The 26,312-nt window shown below is 35.3% G+C and overlaps 2 protein-coding genes across 2 annotated transcripts; one reads left to right on the top strand and one right to left on the bottom strand.

Annotated features, from left to right (window-relative positions):
* Positions 1-22,780: 22,780 nt before the first annotated feature.
* Positions 22,781-23,905, bottom strand: LOC123312273. The gene is made up of 2 exons (XM_044896612.1): positions 22,968-23,905; positions 22,781-22,911 (listed from the first exon to the last, which is right to left on the bottom strand). Exon 1 carries the CDS (start codon positions 23,846-23,848, stop codon positions 23,186-23,188), a length of 663 nt encoding a protein of 220 aa, XP_044752547.1. The 5' UTR covers positions 23,849-23,905; the 3' UTR covers positions 22,781-22,911; positions 22,968-23,185.
* A 919-nt stretch (positions 23,906-24,824) lies between these two features.
* On the top strand, positions 24,825-26,072 carry LOC123311650. Its single transcript, XM_044895718.1, has one exon. The coding sequence runs from the start codon at positions 24,825-24,827 to the stop codon at positions 26,070-26,072; it is 1,248 nt and encodes a 415-aa protein (XP_044751653.1).
* Positions 26,073-26,312: the final 240 nt, after the last annotated feature.

Raw genomic sequence — 26,312 nt, 5'->3', positions numbered from 1 at the left:
CTGTATTCTAGCGGTGTTGTTGGTATGAAGGCTTTTACACACTGCTAGGAATTTTTCGGGTACTCCTAGACGTGCCATGATTTTCCAGAGCGCTCTCCGATTCACCGAGTCGAATGCCTTGCTTAAATCGATGAAGGCTGTATAAATCCTTGATTGTTGTTCACGGGCCTTTTCTTGTAGCTGTCGCAGTGTAAAAATTAGGTCCACCGTACCGTGCAAACTGGTCTAAAGGATCTAATTTATACATTTACGAACACTGCTAAACGGCAATGAAGTTTCCAGAAAAAAATCGTCATATCAATGCATATTTTTGATGAGCCTGAATGAAAAGTTATGGTGGAAAATGAAAAAGGGTTGTCGATTCAGCCTGTACGTTGAACAAATATTAGGCTGTACTTAATTTTCCACTTTTAGTACTGTAGTGGATTAGTGCGAATTTTATGATCCGAAACATTTAATTCTTTTTATGTTGATCTTCAGTCTCTCTCATCAATATTAATAATAACGACGATGAAACATAAATATATAATAAGCAGTTTAATTAGGTGCGTGCTGGTCTTAATAGAGAAGGAAGAAGGAAAAGAAAATACTCGATTAATTGCGCACCAGTTTGAAAAGTTTTTTGCAGAATCGTTAACGTACGTAAATAAGAATTCCACATAAGATACTCAATGTTCTTCAGAGAATAATATCAACCAAATAATTAATTACTATTGCTCAAGCAAGATGTTCTACAATCTCGATTTCGATGTTTTTATATCTATAGAACTTTTATTCGATATTTGTGGTGATTATTTAAATCCTTCATTAGAAATCATTACAAAATTTGTTCTCAAAGATATCACCTACATAATAGCTGGTGTGAATGAATTCTGGCGACATTTGGAAGTATGTTTTATAAATGTTTGGGCATAAAGACATTTTCAGGTAGATCCTCCTCCACTCATGCGTATAATTAATAATTATTAATTATTATTTCTTCGGAAGAATGAGTTCATTCTACTCACTGATCCAAAAATTGTTACTCCATATAAGTAGATAACATATGTTTTAACGTGAAATTGTTATCGTTCAGTGTTCGTTATTCGCATCATTTTTCTGTTATCACTATGAATACAAAGGTACATATACTTTGTCGTACATCTCCTTTTTTCAGAAGAATAATCTAAGCTCATAATGATTTTGAACTTTTCAGAAATGACACAATAAAGTATGGATTTCATAACTTGTTGATCATACCTCAAAAACATATTTCTTTTTTTGATTTCCCCTCTTCTGATGATGTATAAATTTTAGAAATATTAACGTAATTCGAAACAATCAAGAAATAAATCATTAATGGAAGCGCTAGAGCATTTTCATATTATTATTGAATATCATACGAATATTTAGGAAATACTTGATACGTGCTAGATATATCAATATAGAAACTAAAATGTATTTTTGGGGTAAGTAAATTAGCATAATATGTTGTTTTTATCTTGGAAATGAAATCCATAAGAAATTTTCCTTGACATTATGTGATGACCTCATAGCAGCAAGATTATTGAAAACTTGTGAATAAGGAGTTGATTTCTATTGATTTTTCGGAATATATATTCTGTTTTCAAGTGGAATAACCTAACTTAGGTGTTAAGAGAAGTAAACTTGTTGATATAGTTTGGTTTGAGTATCATGGATAGAAGTTTTCAAAAATGTTTTATGCAAGCTGAGTAATAAGTGGAATGGGTATGTTATTCTCAAAATAAATTATTTCCGCACAAAAGCTTCGATTTGCAGATTTTTTCAAGAGAGTTTTTGCAGGAACTTGTTGAATCTAATTAAGTATATGCGATATAATCTACATAACCCCGTTAAAAATCTTAGTTAACTGAATTGCTCAATTCGAAACAATTAACTGATAAATTTCCTGTAAGTAGTATTGCATATGTCAAGTTTGTTATCCACTAGTAAATTACCATCAAGAACAATATCAAAATAGAAACATATATAGATATTGGATTTCGTTCAAAATATAATTTCTAATACTATTCTTTCATCTTAAAAATTATTGTTTGTCAATAGATTTGAGTTTATGGAAGATAATTATTACAGGTGAAACTTCATTCAATAGATGTTCATTAAAAATAATTTCAATGCAAGGAAAATCAAGTAAATCTGACCTACTTTTCTCCTTGATCGATATCAATCATTTTTTTAGAATGTGTTTGCATTTATATTTTTGTATATTGCGTTTGTTTTTGGAAGATATTCATTCAACTCACAAATAATATTTCGTTATAGAGCACTGTCTAACGAGAAGTTCCTTAAATTGAGCTGATCAGAAATGACGGATCAATTGGGTGAGAAAATTGTACTGGGAAGATCTAGATCAAAAATTTCCTCATAAACTTATGTGCTAACATATACACATTTGCTGTTGTTTCTTGTGAATGAAGTTTTCATCAATATTATTTTTTACTACATTTTCTGATACTCCATATTGTGCCAAATTTGACTTAATAATGTTATTACTTCAATTGAATTGTATTTTGTAATATTCTCTTCGAACAGCCTCTTTGCTCAATACCTATAACAGCAGTTATTTTGGTTCAATCTTCTTTCTACCTCCTAGGAATTTATTTATATCTGAGTGTATGTTTGTTTAAATGTAACTACATATGTAAGGGCGAGAATGAAAGATTTAATAAAATATACAAAAATGCAAAATTGTGAGTTCTATATATATTATTCTCTCAAAACTTTATTCCTGCCCAAATGAATTATTACAATTTTCTTGAGTTTGCACGTACACATAGGCTTTATACCAGTTTTGACCAACAATCCCTGTATTTGAAGGACACCCGAGGCTATTTAGGTGACACTCTGCTATGGTTTCATTCGAAAACGTTTAAGGGACACTTAAAACGCTAGATAATACCCTAGAGTAGGGGTGCTCAAACTGTCGGTCGCCTGTGATTTTTGAGTCGATCTCAAAAAAATATTAGCCGATTCTGATCTACATGGTGCGTCTTTGACTAAATATTGTAACAGTTCACCGTCCAGATGCGCAACGTATGAGACGTGCCTTCGTATCGCTCCCTATAAACTGAATCTCCAAACTAAGAAATAATTGTTTTAATCAAGCATACCATCAAGATTTGTGAAATTAAGTATGCCTCCAAAAACAACAGGTGACATTAAAAATGCTATAAAAGATTCGCTTCGAGAACTGCTCTGCGATGAAGAATTCATTGGTACTTTACTAGCCAAGGTCGAGGAAAAACTAGCTACCTTCCAAAAAACTGTTGATAAACATACTGATGCGATAAGGATTCTTGAAGAGAAAATGGACAAAGTTCAGCAGAACGAGAAGGTAAACAATATATGTGTTCACAACTTGCCGGAAGAACAGGATCGAGATACAAGGGAAATTTTCATCCAACTTTGTAAGGATAAAATGAACATCACACATGACGACACAGGCATAGCAACTCGACACCGAAACCCAGAAGTAATAGAACGAGTTCTACAAGAAACGATTAACGAAACAAATGACTGGAGCATAAAGTGGACAATCAAGCTCAATGGACAAAAGAGCCAAGCAATATTATTACAGAAGAGAAGACTGCGACCCACAACGAATCTAGAAGTTGACGGCGAAGAAATCGACTGGAAAAATGAAGCCAAATATTTAGGAATAACGCTTGACAAAGGACTTACATACTTGGAAAAGCCATATCAAACAAGCAATCAACAAAACGAAAGCAGCGATGAATAGACTCTACCCTCTAATAGGAAGAAGAAGAAGCCACATTTCGAAAGAGACAAAATTGAAGATAATCAAAGCCGTTGCTAGGCCCCAACTGACTTATGGATCAGTTGCCTGGGACTTCGTGGCAAAGAGCCACATCAAAAGAATTTAGGCCACTGAAAACAAGCTGCTACGATGTGCAATAGATTCACCTTGGTTTGTCAGGAATAGACAGATTTATAGGGACCTAAAATGGGAAACCATAACGGAATTCATGAACAGAAAAGCAGAGAAATTATTCGAAACAACGAAAAACCATCCGAATCAAGGACTCAGGAGACTAGTGGACTACGACCCAGAGGAAGACAAGAGGAGAATGCGAATTTACCGAAGGAGACCAAGAGATCAATTAAAAAGAGATTAAAATAACAACAGAAACTTATTGAAAAATTCAATAAAGTGTTAATCCAATAGAGGATAAACACATAAATCCCAGCACGATAGTGTGCGAGAAGAAAACCGACTAAGAGATGAACGGTTTATAGGCAAATGCCCGGAACCAGAATTCAAGAAGCAGTTAAGGGTTTTTAGTGGGTCTCGAGCTCAGAAGAGTGAGAAACCGCACACTTATTCCCCCTCAGGAGTGGGTGGTTCGTCTGATTTGCATATTATCCCCCTGCTACACCAAAAAAAAAAATTATTTTGGACCAAACAATTTAGTTAGCATTCAATGATTATATACAGGGGGATTCCTAACAATTGATAGGACTTTCAAAAGCTATTACCTATGTATCCTAATAGTTACGAATCACCCTGTATACGGAATTTTTTTAAATCTCTGTTTCTTTCACGCATTGATGTATTCGAATAGTTGCCTTGCCTCAAATTCCCCCATTTCATACAAACAGTTTATAACCTGACGGATATGAGTGACACAGTTTATGTAGGTAAATAACAATGAGTTTCAAACTAGAATAAATCGAATACGACTGAATCCAGAAAAATTTAGTGTGTGAAAAGATAATTCGAAATTCGATTTTGATATTCTAAAATTTTTCTTCGATATTACAACATCAACTTCAGAATAAGTCGAATGAGGTCGAAAATCTTTAAAATCTTCTCCGGGAAGCACTTGATTCATTTACCAGATTGAAAAGAATTATAACTAGATATTTTATTTCTGATACTGAACGACATACGAAGTTTTTGCTTCATTTACTTATATTCGTCCTAAATCAAGTACAACAATCAATAAATAAATTTCTTATAATATTATAATTATACTTCCAGAGGCAAATAGTTGAAAAAAATTACTCGATTTCAAAAAATGTTATCAACGACGAGACCACGAGACTTTTACGAGACTCTCGAACGAGACTCGAGACGAGACTTCATGTCTTATCGGCGAGGCGAGACGAGACTACACTAAAATCTCGTCTCGTTGGTCTAGTGGGCATCACTAGATGATTTGCTTTCAATCGCACCACATCGATTGGTTATTGTGAATGCTATGTTTTCTAATAATTATTTGTTTTTGGTTGTTTATGGCTATATTAAGCTGGAATGTATTTTAATATAGATACTTTCAATAGTTAAGGTTAAGGTGAGTCGCATCACTATTGAGTACCTACTTTTTATTGTGATGTATATAGACAGACAGACAGATATAGACATATAGTCTCTATGTCTATACTCCATTCAAATTTATTTCAGCAGTCGGTTAGCCATGAAATAATTTTCTCAAGTTTTTGTAACTCGAACAGAGTAAGGTTGGGACTCATGAAATGTCGGCAATGTCATAACGCCGTTGCCACAACTAATATCAATTTTTATTACGAAAATGCCGAAAGTGATTGAAAAAGAGAAAAGACAGGGTTTCGGGAAGTTCTATTTAGAATTCAGGTCCGCTCATTCATATAGTTACCCTCATATTCTGAAATCCAAAATACGTCAGACGGTATCGAGCATATTCAATGTAAGTGACTTTATATAATGTTTCATCTGAATCTAAACGACTTATATTTCAGCTGAATATTTCCAAAATCAGAAAGATTGTGAATAAAAAGGATGACAAAGAATTTCCTTCTATTGGCAGACCGAAAAAGTGGTGGCATTTGAGAATTTTATGTTTGGTGTAATTGATGCGAAACGTTACTACAGGATTTTCGATGAATGTCATCGTAGAATAAGTTTCCGAAAATTGATTTTTTTTATTTTTCATTTGACTTGTCCTATACATTGTAAATACCTTAAGGTACCAATAAGAAGGTACCTAATTATTATCATTTTATCAATGTATTAAGATGAACAGCCCCAAATACGAGCCAGTTGTCTTGTTAATTGTTCATTCATGTGAAATTTTTGTTCGAAGGTGAAGTTCAGCTTGACTTGAAACTTCCTTCAATTATTTTGACTTCCATTGATGCAAGATGATTTTTTATTGAAGAATGCAACATTCTTGTAATTATCTGTTAATTCCTTCCAGAGATACCCATTCCCAACCACTGCATCATATGCATTTCATCTTCGAGTTAATACTTTTGAAATCTACAACTGATGTAACGTATTCAAACTTTAGCCTTAGAAGATAACGACCTCTCCTCAAGCTAGTGCATATTATGATATTATACTGATCTCTTGTATTTTCCATGACAATAACTATATATTGTGTATGCCTTCAATCAGTTTGTATAAACTTCAATTATGCTCGTCACATATTTTCCAAAGAGATTCGACATTGTGAAAAAATACGTAATAACAAAAACTTTTACGTAGAAAGGGCAACATAGCGTTGATTTAAAACCCAAAAATGTTTGGACAAGCGTCATAACCCCACATTTTCGTACTATACAGAGTGAAATGTGTCAAATTTCCATGGCCAACCGAGTGCTAAAATAAAAATGAATGGAGTATATGTATCAGATGAAATGATTTGACGAATAACAATTCTATGAAACCACGGTATACTACTTTTCACTGGTTAATGTAAAATAAGACACCGCATTGTAGAAATTGTCATAATTTCAACTAGAAGGCAAATATTTCGTGAAAATCAGACAAAGAATAACCATACATCCAGAATCTAAAAAATTCAACCAATAATGACTTACCGACATTCGATCTATGACAAATAAAATCTTATTAACGAGTTTCAATGACAGATTTATTCAATGAATAACACTATCTGAAAGTGAAAAGACTGCAAAAGTACCGGGCCTAAATAAAATAGTTCCGTACTAGTTTTTTATTATATTATTAATACTCATAAGGACAGAAACATCAATCCAATATTCTCTTTGCGTTGATAGCACGACTCTACAAAAAAATTTTCGTTCTTTGTCCTAACGTTTATACTAGGATATTCCGGTTAATGGTGCACAAAAACGAAAAGAAAATTTTTTTTTTTTGGTACAAAGTTTGCTTTTGTAATAGTTATAGTATTAATACTCATTCTTCATTTTTTTTAATAATTTTTAATAATTCAAAAACCGCACGATGAGAGTGGGTTGTTTACCCCTACAAAGTATCACTAGTGGGCACTCGAGTCATAAACAACGATAAGGTGTTGTTTAAAAGCCCAGACAAACTTCAAATGTCATCAAGAAAGTGTTTATACGATGCTGATGCATTTTGTTTTATATGTGGTCAATTTATTATAATTCGTGACATGAAATACGAATTAAACACATTTCACGTTCTCTCTGAAGCCTATAAAGCATATTTTGACTTTCCTGTTTGGAACCAAGACAAGCCATGGGCTCTACATGTTGCTTGTAGTTATTGTAAATGATATCGTTGAATAAGTCTCCTAAACACAGAAGCAAACTTTTTTATGCCATATATTTTTTTTTCGTCTAATTTGGATCTAAACTATCGAAATTTTATGCTTTGCAGTCAAAGTCAAATTTGGTGTTGACCCGTGTAGTCATACAAGTTGTTCTATATGGTGTCACCGAACATCCTCCTCGAGATTTAAAGAATCGCCAAACTCCAACATGACTGCGTTTTTCCATAAACTTCCATTTGTAACGTCGCTCTAGGTAAACCGAGTTAAAGGAAAAAAATAAAATTACTTATCTTCCATGCAATGAAGATGTTAATATTTCCTCGGTCAGCTGTCAGTGAAGACAGCCTGGGTTCACGATGGTTTTTTATTCTTTTCGCTCTTTCGAATAAAAAATGGGCGCCAACGTATTTGATTAAAAACATGTTCACAGACTCATTCATAACAAAAAACAATAATAAGAAAATTTGTAGTTTTCTTATGGCTAAAGAGGGGAAACAAAAAAGTGTCTGAATTCATACGATCGACAGCAATCTCTAATGATTATACGAGTTTCAAACTACAAAAAAAAAATAACTGTCGCATAATATTGAAGTCAAAATATCTCTTGAAAACTCTCACTCAAAGCTACTTAAGTATAATGCACCGGCAAAATTCAATTAGTCCCGGGATATTCTTGATTAGAAACAGGAATTATGAATCGGAATGGATCTCTACATACCACTTAAATACCCATAAAGGTTGAAATCACTACTTCAAACAAACGTCAACAATCCTTGCTCTGTCCCAAATCTTCGAAAAAACGGTGAGTATAAACCAAAAATCTGCAACATTCAAACTCGTTGATGTTGTTGGGTGTTATAAAAGAATAGCCATCATCAGCGAACCCATAAGTTTCCTGATATGTCTTGAAATATTAAATTGTAGGGAATCGAATAAATATAGCCTTCAATTATTTTATTGATTCATTCATTGCTATTGCTATATCCCGTTACCGGGAATAAATCTACAAAAAGAAGAAGGAAAAAAAAAAAAAAAAAAAATTCGAACAGACTTGTAACTTCTTAGTGCTAGTTGCGACTGTGTGCCCTCCTGTGACTAAAGAGACCCAACCGTGACCTGCAGATCCTTCCACACTCAGGGCATGGATAGTCTCCAACCAGATCTGGCCGCCGCTGTATCCTTCTCGATTCCCCATTATAACTGTGGACCAAAGACCTCCACTGTGACCTGTCTAACGCTAGTTGTTCCCAGTTATGATTAGCATTAACTGATTTTAGGGATTGATGTAGTGTATCCTTAAACCGCTTATACTGGCCTCCTGGTTTCCGGGCTCCCTCAGGGAGTTCGCCGTATAGAGCTATTTTGGGGAGTCTTGTGTCTTGCATCCTCAGAATGTGGCCGCTCCATCTGAGTCGGGCCCTCGTTACTTGAGTCTCAATTGTTGTACAACTCGCGCGCTGCAAGACTTCTGCATTCGAAACTTTGTGGAACCATCTGATGTGCATTATCTGTCTTAGATGACGTTGCTGCGTCTGTTCAAGCTGTTTAATATGTCGCCTGTAGGGAGTCCAGCTTCCGCTTCCGTAAAGAAGCGTTGGGAGGACCACTGCTCTGTAAACAGCTGTCTTGGTCTTCAGATTGAGGTCGTGATCCTGGAACACTCTGTCCTTCAGCTTCCAGAATGCCCGTGATGCCGAATTGATACGGTTGTGTATTTCCGTGTCAAGGTTAGCCCTAGTATTTATGAAGCTTCCCAAGTATTTGAACTGCTCGACCTGTTCTAGAGTTTCATTGTCCAGGCTGATATCTGTTTGAAGGCTTTCTGGCGGACTTACCAGGATTTTGGTCTTGTCAATATTGAGTCTAAGGCCTAAAGCTTCGTATATATGTTTATAAGTGTCCATCATTATCTGTAGATCCTCTGAGCTGCTAGCGATGAGTGAACAGTCGTCTGCATATTGAAGTTCCGTGATAAACTTGGTACGGGTTTTTGCTCTGAGGCGCTTCAGGTTAAACAGGCCTCCATCAAATCTGAATCTTATCCCAACACCTCTTACGGGCATGCTCATGTCAGCAATTATCGATACAGCTTTGGCGAAAATATTGAACAGTAAAGGCGCTAATACGCAGCCTTGTTTTATTCCAGAGTTGGTTGAGAAATGGTCGGTTGTAGAGCCATTATGCTGTATTCTAGCGGTGTTGTTGGTATGAAGGCTTTTACACACTGCTAGGAATTTTTCGGGTACTCCTAGACGTGCCATGATTTTCCAGAGCGCTCTCCGATTCACCGAGTCGAATGCCTTGCTTAAATCGATGAAGGCTGTATAAATCCTTGATTGTTGTTCACGGGCCTTTTCTTGTAGCTGTCGCAGTGTAAAAATTAGGTCCACCGTACCGTGCAAACTGGTCTAAAGGATCTAATTTATACATTTACGAACACTGCTAAACGGCAATGAAGTTTCCAGAAAAAAATCGTCATATCAATGCATATTTTTGATGAGCCTGAATGAAAAGTTATGGTGGAAAATGAAAAAGGGTTGTCGATTCAGCCTGTACGTTGAACAAATATTAGGCTGTACTTAATTTTCCACTTTTAGTACTGTAGTGGATTAGTGCGAATTTTATGATCCGAAACATTTAATTCTTTTTATGTTGATCTTCAGTCTCTCTCATCAATATTAATAATAACGACGATGAAACATAAATATATAATAAGCAGTTTAATTAGGTGCGTGCTGGTCTTAATAGAGAAGGAAGAAGGAAAAGAAAATACTCGATTAATTACGCACCAGTTTGAAAAGTTTTTTGCAGAATCGTTAACGTACGTAAATAAGAATTCCACATAAGATACTCAATGTTCTTCAGAGAATAATATCAACCAAATAATTAATTACTATTGCTCAAGCAAGATGTTCTACAATCTCGATTTCGATGTTTTTATATCTATAGAACTTTTATTCGATATTTGTGGTGATTATTTAAATCCTTCATTAGAAATCATTACAAAATTTGTTCTCAAAGATATCACCTACATAATAGCTGGTGTGAATGAATTCTGGCGACATTTGGAAGTATGTTTTATAAATGTTTGGGCATAAAGACATTTTCAGGTAGATCCTCCTCCACTCATGCGTATAATTAATAATTATTAATTATTATTTCTTCGGAAGAATGAGTTCATTCTACTCACTGATCCAAAAATTGTTACTCCATATAAGTAGATAACATATGTTTTAACGTGAAATTGTTATCGTTCAGTGTTCGTTATTCGCATCATTTTTCTGTTATCACTATGAATACAAAGGTACATATACTTTGTCGTACATCTCCTTTTTTCAGAAGAATAATCTAAGCTCATAATGATTTTGAACTTTTCAGAAATGACACAATAAAGTATGGATTTCATAACTTGTTGATCATACCTCAAAAACATATTTCTTTTTTTGATTTCCCCTCTTCTGATGATGTATAAATTTTAGAAATATTAACGTAATTCGAAACAATCAAGAAATAAATCATTAATGGAAGCGCTAGAGCATTTTCATATTATTATTGAATATCATACGAATATTTAGGAAATACTTGATACGTGCTAGATATATCAATATAGAAACTAAAATGTATTTTTGGGGTAAGTAAATTAGCATAATATGTTGTTTTTATCTTGAAAATGAAATCCATAAGAAATTTTCCTTGACATTATGTGATGACCTCATAGCAGCAAGATTATTGAAAACTTGTGAATAAGGAGTTGATTTCTATTGATTTTTCGGAATATATATTCTGTTTTCAAGTGGAATAACCTAACTTAGGTGTTAAGAGAAGTAAACTTGTTGATATAGTTTGGTTTGAGTATCATGGATAGAAGTTTTCAAAAATGTTTTATGCAAGCTGAGTAATAAGTGGAATGGGTATGTTATTCTCAAAATAAATTATTTCCGCACAAAAGCTTCGATTTGCAGATTTTTTCAAGAGAGTTTTTGCAGGAACTTGTTGAATCTAATTAAGTATATGCGATATAATCTACATAACCCCGTTAAAAATCTTAGTTAACTGAATTGCTCAATTCGAAACAATTAACTGATAAATTTCCTGTAAGTAGTATTGCATATGTCAAGTTTGTTATCCACTAGTAAATTACCATCAAGAACAATATCAAAATAGAAACATATATAGATATTGGATTTCGTTCAAAATATAATTTCTAATACTATTCTTTCATCTTAAAAATTATTGTTTGTCAATAGATTTGAGTTTATGGAAGATAATTATTACAGGTGAAACTTCATTCAATAGATGTTCATTAAAAATAATTTCAATGCAAGGAAAATCAAGTAAATCTGACCTACTTTTCTCCTTGATCGATATCAATCATTTTTTTAGAATGTGTTTGCATTTATATTTTTGTATATTGCGTTTGTTTTTGGAAGATATTCATTCAACTCACAAATAATATTTCGTTATAGAGCACTGTCTAACGAGAAGTTCCTTAAATTGAGCTGATCAGAAATGACGGATCAATTGGGTGAGAAAATTGTACTGGGAAGATCTAGATCAAAAATTTCCTCATAAACTTATGTGCTAACATATACACATTTGCTGTTGTTTCTTGTGAATGAAGTTTTCATCAATATTATTTTTTACTACATTTTCTGATACTCCATATTGTGCCAAATTTGACTTAATAATGTTATTACTTCAATTGAATTGTATTTTGTAATATTCTCTTCGAACAGCCTCTTTGCTCAATACCTATAACAGCAGTTATTTTGGTTCAATCTTCTTTCTACCTCCTAGGAATTTATTTATATCTGAGTGTATGTTTGTTTAAATGTAACTACATATGTAAGGGCGAGAATGAAAGATTTAATAAAATATACAAAAATGCAAAATTGTGAGTTCTATATATATTATTCTCTCAAAACTTTATTCCTGCCCAAATGAATTATTACAATTTTCTTGAGTTTGCACGTACACATAGGCTTTATACCAGTTTTGACCAACAATCCCTGTATTTGAAGGACACCCGAGGCTATTTAGGTGACACTCTGCTATGGTTTCATTCGAAAACGTTTAAGGGACACTTAAAACGCTAGATAATACCCTAGAGTAGGGGTGCTCAAACTGTCGGTCGCCTGTGATTTTTGAGTCGATCTCAAAAAAATATTAGCCGATTCTGATCTACATGGTGCGTCTTTGACTAAATATTGTAACAGTTCACCGTCCAGATGCGCAACGTATGAGACGTGCCTTCGTATCGCTCCCTATAAACTGAATCTCCAAACTAAGAAATAATTGTTTTAATCAAGCATACCATCAAGATTTGTGAAATTAAGTATGCCTCCAAAAACAACAGGTGACATTAAAAATGCTATAAAAGATTCGCTTCGAGAACTGCTCTGCGATGAAGAATTCATTGGTACTTTACTAGCCAAGGTCGAGGAAAAACTAGCTACCTTCCAAAAAACTGTTGATAAACATACCGATGCGATAAGGATTCTTGAAGAGAAAATGGACAAAGTTCAGCAGAACGAGAAGGTAAACAATATATGTGTTCACAACTTGCCGGAAGAACAGGATCGAGATACAAGGGAAATTTTCATCCAACTTTGTAAGGATAAAATGAACATCACACATGACGACACAGGCATAGCAACTCGACACCGAAACCCAGAAGTAATAGAACGAGTTCTACAAGAAACGATTAACGAAACAAATGACTGGAGCATAAAGTGGACAATCAAGCTCAATGGACAAAAGAGCCAAGCAATATTATTACAGAAGAGAAGACTGCGACCCACAACGAATCTAGAAGTTGACGGCGAAGAAATCGACTGGAAAAATGAAGCCAAATATTTAGGAATAACGCTTGACAAAGGACTTACATACTTGGAAAAGCCATATCAAACAAGCAATCAACAAAACGAAAGCAGCGATGAATAGACTCTACCCTCTAATAGGAAGAAGAAGAAGCCACATTTCGAAAGAGACAAAATTGAAGATAATCAAAGCCGTTGCTAGGCCCCAACTGACTTATGGATCAGTTGCCTGGGACTTCGTGGCAAAGAGCCACATCAAAAGAATTTAGGCCACTGAAAACAAGCTGCTACGATGTGCAATAGATTCACCTTGGTTTGTCAGGAATAGACAGATTTATAGGGACCTAAAATGGGAAACCATAACGGAATTCATGAACAGAAAAGCAGAGAAATTATTCGAAACAACGAAAAACCATCCGAATCAAGGACTCAGGAGACTAGTGGACTACGACCCAGAGGAAGACAAGAGGAGAATGCGAATTTACCGAAGGAGACCAAGAGATCAATTAAAAAGAGATTAAAATAACAACAGAAACTTATTGAAAAATTCAATAAAGTGTTAATCCAATAGAGGATAAACACATAAATCCCAGCACGATAGTGTGCGAGAAGAAAACCGACTAAGAGATGAACGGTTTATAGGCAAATGCCCGGAACCAGAATTCAAGAAGCAGTTAAGGGTTTTTAGTGGGTCTCGAGCTCAGAAGAGTGAGAAACCGCACACTTATTCCCCCTCAGGAGTGGGTGGTTCGTCTGATTTGCATATTATCCCCCTGCTACACCAAAAAAAAAAATTATTTTGGACCAAACAATTTAGTTAGCATTCAATGATTATATACAGGGGGATTCCTAACAATTGATAGGACTTTGAAAAGCTATTACCTATGTATCCTAATAGTTACGAATCACCCTGTATACGGAATTTTTTTAAATCTCTGTTTCTTTCACGCATTGATGTATTCGAATAGTTGCCTTGCCTCAAATTCCCCCATTTCATACAAACAGTTTATAACCTGACGGATATGAGTGACACAGTTTATGTAGGTAAATAACAATGAGTTTCAAACTAGAATAAATCGAATACGACTGAATCAAGAAAAATTTAGTGTGTGAAAAGATAATTCGAAATTCGATTTTGATATTCTAAAATTTTTCTTCGATATTACAACATCAACTTCAGAATAAGTCGAATGAGGTCGAAAATCTTTAAAATCTTCTCCGGGAAGCACTTGATTCATTTACCAGATTGAAAAGAATTATAACTAGATATTTTATTTCTGATACTGAACGACATACGAAGTTTTTGCTTCATTTACTTATATTCGTCCTAAATCAAGTACAACAATCAATAAATAAATTTCTTATAATAATATAATTATACTTCCAGAGGCAAATAGTTGAAAAAAATTACTCGATTTCAAAAAATGTTATCAACGACGAGACCACGAGACTTTTACGAGACTCTCGAACGAGACTCGAGACGAGACTTCATGTCTTATCGGCGAGACGAGACGAGACTACACTAAAATCTCGTCTCGTTGGTCTAGTGGGCATCACTAGATGATTTGCTTTCAATCGCACCACATCGATTGGTTATTGTGAATGCTATGTTTTCTAATAATTATTTGTTTTTGGTTGTTTATGGCTATATTAAGCTGGAATGTATTTTAATATAGATACTTTCAATAGTTAAGGTTAAGGTGAGTCGCATCACTATTGAGTACCTACTTTTTATTGTGATGTATATAGACAGACAGACAGATATAGACATATAGTCTCTATGTCTATACTCCATTCAAATTTATTTCAGCAGTCGGTTAGCCATGAAATAATTTTCTCAAGTTTTTGTAACTCGAACAGAGTAAGGTTGGGACTCATGAAATGTCGGCAATGTCATAACGCCGTTGCCACAACTAATATCAATTTTTATTACGAAAATGCCGAAAGTGATTGAAAAAGAGAAAAGACAGGGTTTCGGGAAGTTCTATTTAGAATTCAGGTCCGCTCATTCATATAGTTACCCTCATATTCTGAAATCCAAAATACGTCAGACGGTATCGAGCATATTCAATGTAAGTGACTTTATATAATGTTTCATCTGAATCTAAACGACTTATATTTCAGCTGAATATTTCCAAAATCAGAAAGATTGTGAATAAAAAGGATGACAAAGAATTTCCTTCTATTGGCAGACCGAAAAAGTGGTGGCATTTGAGAATTTTATGTTTGGTGTAATTGATGCGAAACGTTACTACAGGATTTTCGATGAATGTCATCGTAGAATAAGTTTCCGAAAATTGATTTTTTTTATTTTTCATTTGACTTGTCCTATACATTGTAAATACCTTAAGGTACCAATAAGAAGGTACCTAATTATTATCATTTTATCAATGTATTAAGATGAACAGCCCCAAATACGAGCCAGTTGTCTTGTTAATTGTTCATTCATGTGAAATTTTTGTTCGAAGGTGAAGTTCAGCTTGACTTGAAACTTCCTTCAATTATTTTGACTTCCATTGATGCAAGATGATTTTTTATTGAAGAATGCAACATTCTTGTAATTATCTGTTAATTCCTTCCAGAGATACCCATTCCCAACCACTGCATCATATGCATTTCATCTTCGAGTTAATACTTTTGAAATCTACAACTGATGTAACGTATTCAAACTTTAGCCTTAGAAGATAACGACCTCTCCTCAAGCTAGTGCATATTATGATATTATACTGATCTCTTGTATTTTCCATGACAATAACTATATATTGTGTATGCCTTCAATCAGTTTGTATAAACTTCAATTATGCTCGTCACATATTTTCCAAAGAGATTCGACATTGTGAAAAAATACGTAATAACAAAAACTTTTACGTAGAAAGGGCAACATAGCGTTGATTTAAAACCCAAAAATGTTTGGACAAGCGTCATAACCCCACATTTTCGTACTATACAGAGTGAAATGTGTCAAATTTCCATGGCCAACCGAGTGCTAAAATAAAAATGAATGGAGTATATGTATCAGATGAAATGATTTGACGAATAACAATTCTATGAAACCACGGTATACTACTTTTCACTGGTTAATGTAAAATAAGACACCGCATTGTAGAAATTGTCATAATGTCAACTAGAAGGCAAATATTTCGTGAAAATCAGACAAAGAATAACCATACATCCAGAATCTAAAAAATTCAACCAATAATGACTTACCGACATTCGATCTATGACAAATAAAATCTTATTAACGAGTTTCAATGACAGATTTATTCAATGAATAACACTATCTGAAAGTGAAAAGACTGCAAAAGTACCGGGCCTAAATAAAATAGTTCCGTACTAGTTTTTTATTATATTATTAATACTCATAAGGACAGAAACATCAATCCAATATTCTCTTTGCGTTGATAGCACGACTCTACAAAAAAATTTTCGTTCTTTGTCCTAACGTTTATACTAGGATATTCCGGTTAATGGTGCACAAAAACGAAAAGAAAATTTTTTTTTTTTGGTACAAAGTTTGCTTTTGTAATAGTTATAGTATTAATACTCATTCTTCATTTTTTTTAATAATTTTTAATAATTCAAAAACCGCACGATGAGAGTGGGTTGTTTACCCCTACAAAGTATCACTAGTGGGCACTCGAGTCATAAACAACGATAAGGTGTTGTTTAAAAGCCCAGACAAACTTCAAATGTCATCAAGAAAGTGTTTATACGATGCTGATGCATTTTGTTTTATATGTGGTCAATTTATTATAATTCGTGACATGAAATACGAATTAAACACATTTCACGTTCTCTCTGAAGCCTATAAAGCATATTTTGACTTTCCTGTTTGGAACCAAGACAAGCCATGGGCTCTACATGTTGCTTGTAGTTATTGTAAATGATATCGTTGAATAAGTCTCCTAAACACAGAAGCAAACTTTTTTATGCCATATATTTTTTTTTCGTCTAATTTGGATCTAAACTATCGAAATTTTATGCTTTGCAGTCAAAGTCAAATTTGGTGTTGACCCGTGTAGTCATACAAGTTGTTCTATATGGTGTCACCGAACATCCTCCTCGAGATTTAAAGAATCGCCAAACTCCAACATGACTGCGTTTTTCCATAAACTTCCATTTGTAACGTCGCTCTAGGTAAACCGAGTTAAAGGAAAAAAATAAAATTACTTATCTTCCATGCAATGAAGATGTTAATATTTCCTCGGTCAGCTGTCAGTGAAGACAGCCTGGGTTCACGATGGTTTTTTATTCTTTTCGCTCTTTCGAATAAAAAATGGGCGCCAACGTATTTGATTAAAAACATGTTCACAGACTCATTCATAACAAAAAACAATAATAAGAAAATTTGTAGTTTTCTTATGGCTAAAGAGGGGAAACAAAAAAGTGTCTGAATTCATACGATCGACAGCAATCTCTAATGATTATACGAGTTTCAAACTACAAAAAAAAAATAACTGTCGCATAATATTGAAGTCAAAATATCTCTTGAAAACTCTCACTCAAAGCTACTTAAGTATAATGCACCGGCAAAATTCAATTAGTCCCGGGATATTCTTGATTAGAAACAGGAATTATGAATCGGAATGGATCTCTACATACCACTTAAATACCCATAAAGGTTGAAATCACTACTTCAAACAAACGTCAACAATCCTTGCTCTGTCCCAAATCTTCGAAAAAACGGTGAGTATAAACCAAAAATCTGCAACATTCAAACTCGTTGATGTTGTTGGGTGTTATAAAAGAATAGCCATCATCAGCGAACCCATAAGTTTCCTGATATGTCTTGAAATATTAAATTGTAGGGAATCGAATAAATATAGCCTTCAATTATTTTATTGATTCATTCATTGCTATTGCTATATCCCGTTACCGGGAATAAATCTACAAAAAGAAGAAGGAAAAAAAAAAAAAAAAAAAAAAAATTCGAACAGACTTGTAACTTCTTAGTGCTAGTTGCGACTGTGTGCCCTCCTGTGACTAAAGAGACCCAACCGTGACCTGCAGATCCTTCCACACTCAGGGCATGGATAGTCTCCAACCAGATCTGGCCGCCGCTGTATCCTTCTCGATTCCCCATTATAACTGTGGACCAAAGACCTCCACTGTGACCTGTCTAACGCTAGTTGTTCCCAGTTATGATTAGCATTAACTGATTTTAGGGATTGATGTAGTATATCCTTAAACCGCTTATACTGGCCTCCTGGTTTCCGGGCTCCCTCAGGGAGTTCGCCGTATAGAGCTATTTTGGGGAGTCTTGTGTCTTGCATCCTCAGAATGTGGCCGCTCCATCTGAGTCGGGCCCTCGTTACTTGAGTCTCAATTGTTGTACAACTCGCGCGCTGCAAGACTTCTGCATTCGAAACTTTGTGGAACCATCTGATGTGCATTATCTGTCTTAGATGACGTTGCTGCGTCTGTTCAAGCTGTTTAATATGTCGCCTGTAGGGAGTCCAGCTTCCGCTTCCGTAAAGAAGCGTTGGGAGGACCACTGCTCTGTAAACAGCTGTCTTGTTCTTCAGATTGAGGTCGTGATCCTGGAACACTCTGTCCTTCAGCTTCCAGAATGCCCGTGATGCCGAATTGATACGGTTGTGTATTTCCGTGTCAAGGTTAGCCCTAGTATTTATGAAGCTTCCCAAGTATTTGAACTGCTCGACCTGTTCTAGAGTTTCATTGTCCAGGCTGATATCTGTTTGAAGGCTTTCTGGCGGACTTACCAGGATTTTGGTCTTGTCAATATTGAGTCTAAGGCCTAAAGCTTCGTATATATGTTTATAAGTGTCCATCATTATCTGTAGATCCTCTGAGCTGCTAGCGATGAGTGAACAGTCGTCTGCATATTGAAGTTCCGTGATAAACTTGGTGCGGGTTTTTGCTCTGAGGCGCTTCAGGTTAAACAGGCCTCCATCAAATCTGAATCTTATCCCAACACCTCTTACGGGCATGCTCATGTCAGCAATTATCGATACAGCTATGGCGAAAATATTGAACAGTAAAGGCGCTAATACGCAGCCTTGTTTTATTCCAGAGTTGGTTGAGAAATGGTCGGTTGTAGAGCCATTATGCTGTATTCTAGCGGTGTTGTTGGTATGAAGGCTTTTACACACTGCTAGGAATTTTTCGGGTACTCCTAGACGTGCCATGATTTTCCAGAGCGCTCTCCGATTCACCGAGTCGAATGCCTTGCTTAAATCGATGAAGGCTGTATAAATCCTTGATTGTTGTTCACGGGCCTTTTCTTGTAGCTGTCGCAGTGTAAAAATTAGGTCCACCGTACCTCGATTTGGTCGAAAGCCGCACTGGGATTCAGGTAAAAGCTTCTCTAAGAGTGGAACCAGACGATTAGCCATAATCTTCGAGAGAATTTTACCGGCCACATTAAGCAACGATATGCCCCTGTAATTGTTGCAATTCGACGTATCGCCTTTGTTCTTATAGAGGTTGATAACTAAAGCGTCTCTGAAGTCTTGTGGCACATCTCCCTGTTCCCAGATCTTGCGGAATAGTATTAGGAGACTATTGACAATGTCCTCATCCAAGGCTTTGAATATCTCCGCCGGAATGCCGTCTAGACCAGGTGACTTATCATTTTTCATATTTTTAATCGCGCTTATGATTTCCGACATTGAAATTTCGTCATCAAGCGATGTCATCGGACTATACGCGGGAAGCAGGTCTAAAATGGATAAATCCGAGTCGTTATTTTGATTCAAGACCTGTGAGTAATGCTCCTTCCATCTTTCGAGAATTTTTCTATCATCAGTTAGAATAGCTCCATGAGCATCTCTTATAGGAAAGCTAGCTTTTCTGCTTGGACCGTAAACAGTTTTAATAGCTTCGAAAAAACGCCTGTAGTCATGGTTATCGGCGTAAGCTTGTATTTCCCTAGCTTTTTCTTTCCACCAGCTGTCCTTGATTTTTCTTATTTCTTGACGGACCTCGCGTTTTATGTTTATGAAACCTATTTGGGCTGCAACATCGCCAGGCCTGTTAATTGCGGTTTTCATCGCTTTGTGTTTTGCGTCCAAAAGGGGTGCGATATGAGTTTCGCTGTCGGCAAACCAGTCTGGGGATTTTCGGGAGCGTTCTGTGCCCAGTATTTCTTTCGCTGTATTTGTAAGGGATGACTTGAAACGGAGCCAATGAGTCTCAATGTCGTCGTTATAATCCGATGGTGTTAGGCTATCTTTGACGGCAGCTGTGAATCTGTCTTTTGTAGAAGGGTTTTGTAGTTTAGATATTTGAAGGCGCTCTCTTAGATACTTCGGCTTGCGTTGGTATTTTGGGCGCATTGAGATTTTCATTCTCGAGATTACCAGCCTATGATCAGTCCAGCACTCCAGATCTGCTCTGGGTTTAGTGACCAACACCTCTTTCAGATCTTTCCTTCTCACGATCACATAGTCGAGGGTATGCCAATGCCCTGAGCGCGGATGGCGCCAGGTCCCCCTTGAATTGGGTCTCGTAATAAAATAGGTGTTCGTTATACACAGATTGTGTTCTGCACAAAGAGCCAGCAGACGTTCTCCATTCGAATTGATGCTGTCTGTGCCGTGTTTCCCTATTATTCCCGGCCATAGTTCTGAGTCTTGACCTCTGCCCACTCTAGCGTTGAAGTCTCCAAGGAGAATAATTCGTTCCCGTTTTGGGATTTTACTTAATGTATTTTATTGATATATTCACCTCGAATACCATATTACAACTGAACTTGAATCATGCGCATTATACATTACAGATATCTCCCCCTTAAAAAAAATATATCACAAATGGGTTATCTTATATACTAGATCTTTACAATTTTAGGTAACTACTTATGTGTGCAATTCGAATTTACACCATAACGTTCAACTGGCTTAATTGTTCTCTTAGGTCTTAAAACAGAAACTATATTTTCATGTGATTCAGAATTGCTATTACTCGGCATTACATTATTTTCATGTGTGATTTCCTTTCTATCAGTATAATTAGATACATTTTGATCACTATTTTCCTCTAAATATTAGTTTTTGTATTTAATATTATATCTGAAGTGAAAGTTTTCAGTTAGAAGGGTTTTCTGATTTGACTGGCGTGACGTTTCCAAGTCAATTTCAGTTCAGGGACTTTTATAAAATAAGTACATTTTCCTATTTTTTATGTACAATGCCTTTAATCCAAGAAATTTTCGGTCTATTTCTATAATCTCGTATTAATACTATTTCACCTAAAGAATAAATCACATTTCTCTTTTCCTTATAATAGTTTTTTTGTTTAATTTGATTCCTAGCTACCTTATCAACTACATGGTTCCTATTTACAATGTCAAATTTTGCATTAGGATTGATTACATCATCTTTTGTTCTCAAAGGGCGACAAAATATTAAGTTAGCTGGGCTCACTCCTGTGGTACAGTGAGGTGTATTTCTGTAATCTAACAAAAATCTGCACAGAATCTTATTGGTAGTTGACTTGCGTTCTTTAGTAAGAGCTTTTGTCAAGGCACCTTTAACCACTTTAACGCAATTTTCCGCAGCTCTATTTGAAGCAGGATTATAAGGAGGTGAAGTGAGATGGGTGATACTGTTTTTTTTCGACAAATTCTGAAAACTCTTGGGAAGTAAAACAAGTGCCATTATCAGAAACTACAAATTTCGGTAGTCCAAAGATGGCAAATATTCTCCGTAAATTTTCTATTGTAGTGAACGAACTGGTTGAAGATGTTTCGCAAATTTCTAACCATTAAGTGTGGGCATCCATAACAACCAAGTAAAATTTATTTCTGAAAGGCCCCAAGTAATCCACATGTATACGTTCCAAGGTTCTTGTGGAAAACGCCAGTTATGCAATGCAATTTTATTTGGACTAGCAATATGTTTACTACATGATTCACATTTTTTGTGAGTGACTCTATTGCCATGTCAATTCCTGGCCACCAGAAATCATAAATATATCTATTATATTCTATATCGATAATGGGACTTCGAAAATTGAAGCCAGCCCGGAATCGACTTCTGCGCATGTGCAAAAATATTAAGAATAAAAATACCTGATTAGCTCTGTCTCTTTCTGATACATAGTTTTATGAATTGACAGGAATGAAATGATTTCACTTCACAACCATTCGAATATTTTCGACCTTAACCTATCAAAATGTTGATATTGGTTTGAATCAGGTTCGAACTCAGGTTTGCATTACGTAGTAATTTGTATTTCATCGTTGATTTCTCATAATTAGAAGTCAAAATTCTTGAAACTTCATCATTTTGCAACACTAGACGCTCGGATTCATAACAAAAGTGAAATATTATGTGAAAACCAGCGGAGTGCGGAGATTAACAAAAGTGATGTTGAATCAACAAAATTGTAGGACTGTGAATAAATTTTTCTAGATTGTTCCTTATCGTATATTGTATGCATTGTATATATATATATATATATTGTGTAGTGTTCTTATCGACCATATATTATTTAAATAAATTAGTTTTATCGGGTATGTGGTCTAATTCCAAGTAAAACAGCCAATAAGTTCTGTATTTATCTTTACTTCTCAATATTTCGTTGACAGTTGTCAACTTCTTCAGGAGAAACTGCAAAATAATGAAACGTGAAAAACAAGACAAAAACACAAAACGGCATTACTTACAAGATGTACCAAAACATTAATCAATAATATCGACTGCAATTAACATTAATAATGACAAATTTCTCAGAAATCAGCTTAAAAAACATGAAAAATCCCCAGTCATTATACATTACATAGCTAACGGTGGAACGATACTACGCTGTAGGCACAATACGCCATCTCATGAGAAGACAACAAAATGAAGACACAGAACCATCTATGTTTTAATTTTCAAACCACTATAAAATATTCAAGAGGTCACTATAAATCGCACTCATACGGTCCGTGTCCGATTTAAAGTTCACTGCATTTTGCTGCTTGCCAATCTGTAACATTTCGAGGAATAACCTATTTCTGTAATTCGAATCTGTCTCCAACACTCTGATATCATCAAACCCGAAAGCAAAACTGTGCCCAGTTTCTTGGCAGTGTCTAACTAAAGCACACGAGTTCTTTCCAATACGGCAATCACTTCTATGTTGAGTGATTCTTTGTTTCAACCATTGTTGCGTTTGGCCCACGTAACAACCATCACAATGTTGACATGAGATCTTATATACTGCATTAGTGCATAATTCTATTGGTGTCCTTTCCTTGGTCCTCGAGAACAGGTCACCTACCTTCGTCAAATTATATTTGGCGAGTTTGATGTTTTCAAATTTGTTCAAAACTCCTATAAGGTTGGGTGTCAAATCTTTAACGAATGGAATCCTCATGAATTTAAAACTGTTTGTTTGTTCAGTTGTTGTTGTCAACCTTGATTCCCTATTGTGTATCAATCTGTTAAGGGTATTTTTAGGGTAACCGTTATTCTGAAAAATCTCAAACAACCTACGTAGGTTCTTTTTCAGCAATGATTCATCTGAGATATAGCATACTCTATTTTTTAATTCTTTAATCATGTTTATTTTTTGATTATAAGGGTGCTGGGAGTGAAAATTTATGAATCTGCCCGATGCAGTGGGCTTCTGGTACCAATCCAGAAGAATCCTATTATTTTCACTCCTAATTACTCGAGTATCTAAGAAAGGTAGGCTGTTATCCCTTTCAACTTCCATAGTGAATTTCAAATTTGCGTTAAATCCGTTGAATGTATCCAAAATGAATGCTGTTTTATCCGCTGGAATTGCACAAAACAGATCGTCAACAAACTTGTAAAAGAAGGGTATGTGGAACCAAATTGTTGGTAAAATCATGTCTAATAGATAGTCTAAGATGATGGTTGCCAAAATGGCGCTCAACGGTGACCCCATTGGTGTGCCGAATATTTGCTCATAAAATTCACCGTCAAAGAACAAAGTATGCGTTGTTGAATATGAACTCAATGATCTCAATGAAGCTCTCCCTGCTTAAGGTAGTGTGGGGTTTTATTAGATCCCAGTTTTTTCGCAGAATTTCTAATATGAGATCCAACGGGATATTCGTAAGAAGAGATACTACGTCCAGTGAAATCAGGATATATCCTTCTGGCAGGGTTACATCCCTCATTTTGTCAACAAACGCAAACGTATCTTTAATGTTATATTCATTTCTATCATGGAATGAAACTTTCAAGATGTCAGCGATGAATTTTGAAATCTGAGGAGGGACCCTACGGCAGCTGCACAGAAGAAATTGAATGAATTATTAAGGAGATTACACCGATTGAAGGAAATAACTGACCCACAACTAAAACACTTGACAATTTATAATTCTGCCCATCCGAAACTCTATACCCTACCGAAGATTCATAAGGAGAACATACCTATGCGCCCCATTGTAAGTTCTATTAATACTTTAACATATAAGATTTCAAAATTCATCGCTGACATCTTGAAAGTTTCATTCCATGATAGAAATGAATATAACATTAAAGATACGTTTGCGTTTGTTGACAAAATGAGGGATGTAACCCTGCCAGAAGGATATATCCTGATTTCACTGGACGTAGTATCTCTTTTTACGAATATCCCGTTGGATCTCATATTAGAAATTCTGCGAAAAAACTGGGATCTAATAAAACCCCACACTACCTTAAGCAGGGAGAGCTTCATTGAGATCATTGAGTTCATATTCAACAACGCATACTTTGTCTTTGACGGTGAATTTTATGAGCAAATATTCGGCACACCAATGGGGTCACCGTTGAGCGCCATTTTGGCAACCATCATCTTAGACTATCTATTAGACATGATTTTACCAACAATTTGGTTCCACATACCCTTCTTTTACAAGTTTGTTGACGATCTGTTTTGTGCAATTCCAGCGGATAAAACAGCATTCATTTTGGATACATTCAACGGATTTAACGCAAATTTGAAATTCACTATGGAAGTTGAAAGGGATAACAGCCTACCTTTCTTAGATACTCGAGTAATTAGGAGTGAAAATAATAGGATTCTTCTGGATTGGTACCAGAAGCCCACTGCATCGGGCAGATTCATAAATTTTCACTCCCAGCACCCTTATAATCAAAAAATAAACATGATTAAAGAATTAAAAAATAGAGTATGCTATATCTCAGATGAATCATTGCTGAAAAAGAACCTACGTAGGTTGTTTGAGATTTTTCAGAATAACGGTTACCCTAAAAATACCCTTAACAGATTGATACACAATAGGGAATCAAGGTTGACAACAACAACTGAACAAACAAACAGTTTTAAATTCATGAGGATTCCATTCGTTAAAGATTTGACACCCAACCTTATAGGAGTTTTGAACAAATTTGAAAACATCAAACTCGCCAAATATAATTTGACGAAGGTAGGTGACCTGTTCTCGAGGACCAAGGAAAGGACACCAATAGAATTATGCACTAATGCAGTATTTAAGATCTCATGTCAACATTGTGATGGTTGTTACGTGGGCCAAACGCAACAATGGTTGAAACAAAGAATCACTCAACATAGAAGTGATTGCCGTATTGGAAAGAACTCGTGTGCTTTAGTTAGACACTGCCAAGAAACTGGGCACAGTTTTGCTTTCGGGTTTGATGATATCAGAGTGTTGGAGACAGATTCGAATTACAGAAATAGGTTATTCCTCGAAATGTTACAGATTGGCAAGCAGCAAAATGCAGTGAACTTTAAATCGGACACGGACCGTATGAGTGCGATTTATAGTGACCTCTTGAATATTTTATAGTGGTTTGAAAATTAAAACATAGATGGTTCTGTGTCTTCATTTTGTTGTCTTCTCATGAGATGGCGTATTGTGCCTACAGCGTAGTATTGTTCCACCGTTAGCTATGTAATGTATAATGACTGGGGATTTTTCATGTTTTTTAAGCTGATTTCTGAGAAATTTGTCATTATTAATGTTAATTGCAGTCGATATTATTGATTAATGTTTTGGTACATCTTGTAAGTAATTCCGTTTTGTGTT

The sequence above is a fragment of the Coccinella septempunctata genome, chromosome 4, assembly GCF_907165205.1.
Source record: "Coccinella septempunctata chromosome 4, icCocSept1.1, whole genome shotgun sequence".
NCBI lineage: Eukaryota > Metazoa > Arthropoda > Insecta > Coleoptera > Coccinellidae > Coccinella > Coccinella septempunctata.
Note: the sequence above shows the minus strand (reverse complement) of the source record. Positions and strands in the feature narration are given on the sequence as shown.